The sequence below is a fragment of the Rhinolophus sinicus genome, linkage group LG01 (genome assembly GCF_036562045.2).
Source record: "Rhinolophus sinicus isolate RSC01 linkage group LG01, ASM3656204v1, whole genome shotgun sequence".
Taxonomy (NCBI): domain Eukaryota; kingdom Metazoa; phylum Chordata; class Mammalia; order Chiroptera; family Rhinolophidae; genus Rhinolophus; species Rhinolophus sinicus.
In genome coordinates this window covers 191598852-191605904 of record NC_133751.1, presented here as the reverse complement: position 1 = coordinate 191605904, position 7053 = coordinate 191598852, and the positions used below count along the sequence as shown (strand labels likewise).

Genomic DNA, 7053 nt, shown 5'->3' with positions numbered 1-7053 from the left:
CTCAGGCTTGGTTTATGCTCTGCCATCACCACCTTGAAAGTATTATTTTAACAAGAGGCTGACATATTCATCCTGTACTAGGACCTACACATAATGTAGCTGGTTCTGGGGATACATGACTTTGCTGGAGCAGGTATTGCAGGAAGTTCCAAGTAAACCAGGCCAAACCACATCTAAAAGGGTAACAAAATCATAAGAGAAAAAGTGGAAAACATCAAGCTGGCCTTGTATGTGCACCTGAAGAATTTTCCGAGATTCTCCTACCCTAACTAGAGACCTTTACAACTCAATTTTGCCTTGCTTTCCTTACAGCATGAAGAAAGTGTCACTCTGTTGCAGGACAATGGTCTACTAAGTAAACAGATATTTCTGTCTGGTGACATGGTCCTCACCAGAACTCCAAAGCATTTTGGCAGCATTATTTTCAACCTTTCCTCTTAGAACAACAATAAGACTGCTCAGCATTGGGAATTTCTTGACCAATAAAATCTGATAACTGCAACACTCAAAGCATCTGGGTCTTTCTTTGGTCCTTACTGAAAATGAAGGCTGTGCTTTGAAGATTTCATTAGGCAAGTCATCCCTGCTGCCTCAGCATAGGGTCTGTGAAGGGCAAAGTGTCACTGAACCTTTGTGCGTTGGACCACAGAATTCCAGGACTAGCAAGAATGATGAAGGAGTTCCTTTGTTCTATTTTAAGTAAAATATAACTAAATTTACTGTTCCGAATATGAGAATTCTAACCAAGGGGAAAATGGGGAAACCAAGTAGGCAGTGATACTGTCAGGTAAGCCTTCTTTGTCAGTTCCATTCGCCAAGATCCTCAAGAGGCAAACTGAAATATGCTTCCAGCCCTTCTCCTCCTCTTCTTCACCCTCCATTGATTACCACTAAGAGCAGGAAGTAGAGTTTCATCAAATCAAGTCAAAGAGATATGACTGAATTGTGAGGTTCTCTCTTGACCCAAATTTCATCAGTAGAGTTATAACAGTCACTTATGTTAAAAATGATCCCGAAATATTGAGTGTCTCCCCTGGCCAATGTACCCCCCATCATATTGGTTACAGTGCTTTGAAAGTATTAATTACGGAGGGATCATATATGGAAAAATATGTGGCAACTTCAGTTTGTCTCTCTAGTCCTTTTCCCCTTTTGGTGGCAACTCATCCCCCTTTCACAGGGCCAGGTGTCCTCAATCTCAATGACATGATAGCTATTGGTGGGAGGCATGATTTTAAGTGGGCAAGGGTCCCTGGCATGTGGGTCTCAGAACATGAAGGGAGAAGAGAGAAGCAGAGAAAAAAACACAGAAAAAAAGAGGCCAGAAATCTCAACAGTAGTGCTTTGTGGCACAGTGACAAGAAGCCTGAACTAGGGATTAGAAGATCTGGGCTTGAGACCCAACTTTGCCTATAATTTGTGACTTTGGCCAAGTTACCCATCATTGCCAGACCTATTTATTATGAAATTGTTCTCTAGCAACCCTCACAACTCAAAGATCTTTATTCCAGTTGGTAGATGGATTAAAGCACATTTTTCCTAAAGACCATATGAAGACAAATGTTTGAATATGTGTAAGATTTTCATACCACAATAGCCCCTTTCTAATACTCTAGGATGCAGCCTTATGTTTTGTCTTATGGCTGGAGGGCGCTATATTCCCAGTGTATGTCATAGATGGGGATTAAGGGCAGTGGGGTCAGGAGAATGGTTAATGTGAAAACATTATTTGGATCCTAATGAAGAATAAATTGTGGATTTTCTTTGTATACTTCTGTATCATGTGGCCTCATTGTTAGTGGTGACAAAAGAAATGGAAATAGTCATTTTTTCCTGAGTCCAAAAATAACAACAACAACAACAACAACAACAGAACTAATGGAAGTTTGAATTCTCTCCAAATGAGAATTTTAAATTTATCCAGAGGACCTCCAAGTTCATGCCCTGCCTCTAAGAACATACTAGTTTTTCCCAGTTCTCCCTCTCCCTTCAGTTTAGATTCCTTCACGCTGATCCTAGTAGCACATGTAAGAGAAAATGCAAATAGAGTGGAGAGTCAAGGTCAGATCCATTTTTAAGCCAAGTATGGAAGGTAGTATGGAGTGGTGGGCAGTCTCCGTCTTGGGGATCAACAGTCCTGTTGATGTTGTGCCTCTCGAGCTGCCTGGGTGCAGCCCTTAGACAGGCCTGATGACGTCCCAAAGGAGGGTGCCCAGGAGGAACCTCCCAGGGCCACGGCTCTTGTGATGAGCCTCCCACCTTTCAGCATCCCAATGTCTCTAGCCTTGGAAAACAGGAATCACTTATGGAAATCACTTATGGGAAGACAGTTTGGGGATGCACTCAGCAAGGATGGGAAAGAAGCCTGAAGGAAAAATTGGAAAGAACTCCAACAAATCTTCAGACAGAACTCAGGCTGTTCTCAGAACCGAGATGCTCCCTTGTTTCCCAGAACTGGATAGGAAGAGGCAAATTGAGTTAATGTACCGCCTTCCTTTTTCTCTGAAAATCACCCTAGGCCTTGGGCTCTGGCTTCTCTTTACTTCCTACTGGAGACACCAGCTGAGTACTGAGCTCAGAGAGTTCTGCCTCTTGGGTAGACCCCTCTCTAGGCAGCTTTCCCCTCCTCAAGACTGCCCAAGCCCCATTTGCCTGCCTGAATAGCAGGAGCAGCAGCAGCAAGAGCACAGAAGACAGGGTGTGCATGTGAACAGGGGAGAAGGTCCTCCTTTCCCAGCTGAGGTCAACATCTGGAGAGACTTAGGTTTCAGAGAGGGATTCAGACTGAGTCATGTATAAGGACTGTCAGCAACTTTTCCATGTTCACTCTTAATGAGCTCCCATTCCCCGCCTGCTGGGAAAATCCAGCCCTCAGAAGAAGACGTCCATTGGATTCCCCAGAAAAATTAATGGAGTGATTTTGAATCAAAGAGTTGAGATGAGACACAACTAGAGATCAAAAACACTGATGCCCAAAGTCCATCCCTTTCTAACCTATGAAAGGGGCCAGAGGGAACAATGGTGGTCTCCAAGCCCTTCCCTGCAGTGCCACTTTGCCATCCTTTTAGGAGATAAAGACACCATTCTGTCTAGGCAAGATAACACTCACCCCCACGAGAGAAGAAGCTGATAGACCATCCTCTAAAGAAGGCAGGGATTCAGTTCTCTCTCCATGTCCCAATAGCTATTAGAAAATATAGATTTTCTTTCATCAAGAGAAACAAAAGCTAAGACCCAACAGAAAGCCAAAGTAAGGAGTAAACAGGTTTATTGGGTGTCTCCTCTGCTCCTGTTCTGGGTTACTTGAAGTAGCTCATGTAGCCAATCTGTACCTCAGTTTCTTCATCCAAAAAGAAAATGAAAAACAGAGAGCAGAAAGGCGAGGAGACAGTCAGCAGAAGGTTCTCAAAAAAGGCTAGCTCTGGGCCCACTGAGGTTCTAGAGTGAACTCATTGTGCTGTATCTAAATTGCCGTTGGCTCAAGCAACACTGACGCAGAAATGGAAAGGGAAACAGAGACAGAGGTGCCAATGCTCAACCCTGCTCCATCCTCACTTCAGGAGGTCTGATGCAGAAGCCAACCCAAACACACCACAGCCCCACCCCCAACTGGCCTCTGAATTGCCTCCCCCAGCACTGGGCTTTCTGCTGCTGGAGTTTCTCAGCATAGGTGTCTAAAACCAGAACTATTCCTTAACCCTATGGAAAAGGGCTTTTTTGTTTGTCTCTTCATCACTTCTCAAGTCTGGCTGTCTTCTTTCCTGTGATCTCAAGTTCTTCTTGGCATAGTGGGTCTTTTGAGGATGGGAGAGAGAACTATTACCCAGTTTCAGGACCATCCATAAAATGCCTCTCAAACTAAAGAGGCCAGCAAAGTCAACAGAGTCAGGCATGAGAGGCCAGCAACGGAGAACCAGAGGGTCTGTTATGGAGACAATGTCTTTTTTCCCTTCCCTGTGGAAGTAGAAATGCATCCACTTGATATACTACGTCACTCTGTGTTGTACTGTCTGTCCTCATAACACCAAAGTAGCTAGAATGAACAAATATTTATTAACCACCTACTCTGAACCATGTCAATACCTGTGAGAAATGCAGTAGAAATAAAAAATACAATCTCTAACTACAACAAGCCTGCCACAAGTCATATCATCTTGTGATATGACTTGAGATTACCTAACCCAACCAGCTTATTTACAAAATAAGAGAGCCGAAGTCTGGGGAAGCGATGGCTGTGGCCAGTGAGGACCAGAACCAAGCTTCACTGCCTCCTGTTAAGATCAGACTCCCACAGGGGACATGGCATGTGGGCACAAAACAGGGTTTTACACCATTAACATTGGTTGTCCAGACTTTGAGGACAATGTTATAGGACCATAGACCTTGAACAAATTTCAAAGGACAGTGAAAATTTGAAAAGTCAGGGACGCCTTCCTTGGGGTGGTAGGACAAAATAGGGAAGAATAGGATAGTCCAAAACATAGGAGGATTTTTTTGTTTATTCAACAAATATTCCATAAATCTTCATTGCTCCTACTCTGCGCCCTGGGAATATATAGCCGGGAACACCATTTTGAAATTCCTGTTTTCATGAAACTTGCTTGTAGGAGGAACAATTAGCCTGGAGTGGACAGAAAAGTTCCCAAGATACAAAGAGGCAAGGCCGCAGCCTGTTTCATACAGCTCTTTCCTCTTTGGGTGAAAAAATCTCTAATGGAAGTTCTCCAGAGAGACCTGCCTAGAAACAGGAAAATGGAAAGTGTCACTTATGATGGCTCTTCAAGGAATCTGGGTTTCAAGACATGATTTGTCATCTCATCTATAAACATCAGAAATACAGGGAGTGGGGCTTGAACCACATTCTTTCTTTTATTCAACCAATTTTTGCTGAGAACCTACTATATACAAGATGCATAGGATAATGGTGGGTGGGAGGGGGGCATGGAGAGAAGGAAGGACCCAGGCGAGAGACAGAAGACATAGTTATCAAGTTCCATTGGAACTTTTTTCCAAAAGGACTCAATACAAGATATAAAGGAGGAAGAAGATTGGATGATGAGTCCACTATGAGGGAAGTTGGGGCTCTACTCCAGCTCAGGCTCTACTCTGAACTCTAGATACATATACCCAACAATCATTCAGCATCTTTATTTGGAAATCTCAAGGGCCCCTCAAACCCAAAATGTCTTAGATTAAAATGCATGATCATCACTGCCTTTATGCTTGGCTTTTATCTCTGTGAGTGGCGCCAGCATCCAGACAGCTGCATTAGAAAAACAAAAGCCACACCCTTGATACCCTCTGCTCTCACCAACTAAATCCAACCCATCAACACCAAGTCTTTGTCTCCTGTCTCTCTTCATCCCAATCAAAGCCCTCCCAGGCCTGGCCTAAGTCATTATCAAATATTTCTCTCTCCTTAGCCTCTACTATTGACAATAGCCTCTCCCCTTATTCATTTCACTTCTCCATTAATTCATCACCATCCCCTGCAGCCTCTAATTTCATCATGTCATCTTAAATATTTTTCCATAAGTCCGGAAATTTTACATAATATTTTACGTAAGCCTGGTTCGCCTCTCTCTCCAACCTCATCTGCACCATGCTGGGAAGTAATTATTCACTGATTCGTGTAGATACCAGATGAATAACTTTCTTCCCCACTGGATTGAAATCTCCATGAACACAGAGTCTACGTATGTCTGTTTTTGTCCACTATTTTCTTATCACCCAAGTGTATGGCACATACTATGTGATCAGTAAATATTTGCTGACTGAATTTTTTTTAAAAGGTTACGTCAATGGTTCTCTGCCATGGATGATTTTGCTCTTCCCCTCAAGGCAATGTTTGAAAATATTTTTGGTTGTCACAGTTGTGGGGACTCTATTGACATCTAATGGGAAGAGTCCAGGAATGCTGCCAAACATCCTACGCTGGACAGGACAGTCCCACAAAATTACTCAATCCATAATGCCAGCAGAGCTGATGCTGAGAAACCCTGATCTAGGTGAAAGCAAGGTATGTTTATGTTTTGATCACATTGAATTGGATCTCTTAGAGTCAAGTCCCTATAGAAACACATTTGTTATCTCCCAATGCTGTAGAGAGACTTAAACACACATTTTACACAAGCATTCAACAACCATTAAATTTCCTACAGGCAAGCAGGTACTCCCCAGAAACTCTGAACAGGACTGAAATTTAGTTGCTCAATAACACCTGTCTGAAAAGCCTCATTTAACAAAAAAATTAGCTCAAAATTGAGGGTAGCCTTCAGCTGCACTAGAGGGGCCACCTTATTTTGCATATATGACCAAAGTGTAACAAAAGTTAGTGACAGCATAATGGAGCCCCACCCACCTGATAAGCCACACCCCTTCACAGTCACAATGGCTGAGGCCTTAAATACCCAGATTCGCGCCCTCCGGGCCCTGCAAAGCCCCTCAACTTTGCAGAAATTGCAATGTCGACCAGCCGCAAATTAAAGAGTCATGGCATAAGGAGGGGAAAGAACCGATCTCCTCACAAGGGAGTCAAGAGAAGTGGCAGTAAAAGAAAATACCGGAAGGGCAGCCTGAAGAGCAGAAAACGGGGCGATGATGGTGAGTGAGGGATGAGTAGGAGAACAGTCAAACATGGGGGCTGGTTGCCCTAGGGTTCTCTGTCTTGGAGTTAGTTCTCCTAGGACCCTGACACCTCAGCCTGAGAATCTCATTTCCATTCAAATAACTGTTTGGGCAGGAAGACTATGAATGGCTATGTTCTAACTCGTGTCCCTGTTGCAAACGTGTCCTTCTTCCACAGCCAATCGCAATTACCGCTCCCACGTGTGACCCCATCAGTGGGCTCTGGCCTGGTGAACTTCATACAACACCAGGCAGCAAGGAGAGGACAGCAGAAGGACTGCCAAGGAGACCTGAAGTTAGATCAAAGCCAGAGAAGAGCCTATCGTGTGGGTAAAATGCCAGTCGTGACGAAATGAGGAATGTATATGTTGGCTGTTTCTCCCCAATGTCTCAATAAAATTTTGAAAACTGAAAAGTATGTTTATT

The 7053-nt window shown here is 43.6% G+C and overlaps 1 protein-coding gene across 1 annotated transcript; it reads left to right on the top strand.

Moving 5' to 3' along the window:
• Nucleotides 1-6464: 6464 nt before the first annotated feature.
• TNP1 (transition protein 1) lies at nucleotides 6465-6834 on the top strand. Its single transcript, XM_019727084.2, has 2 exons — nucleotides 6465-6603; nucleotides 6806-6834. The coding sequence occupies exons 1-2, from the start codon at nucleotides 6465-6467 to the stop codon at nucleotides 6832-6834; spliced, it is 168 nt and encodes a 55-aa protein (XP_019582643.1).
• Nucleotides 6835-7053: the final 219 nt, after the last annotated feature.

Bases quoted from the DNA above. Each gene is read 5' to 3' on its own strand.
- TNP1 (XM_019727084.2), top strand. From the start codon at position 6,465: ATGTCGACCAGCCGCAAATTAAAGAGTCATGGCATAAGGAGGGGAAAG. The intron at 6,604-6,805 runs GTGAGTGAGGGA...CTTCTTCCACAG, and splicing joins CAGAAAACGGGGCGATGATG to CCAATCGCAATTACCGCTCC.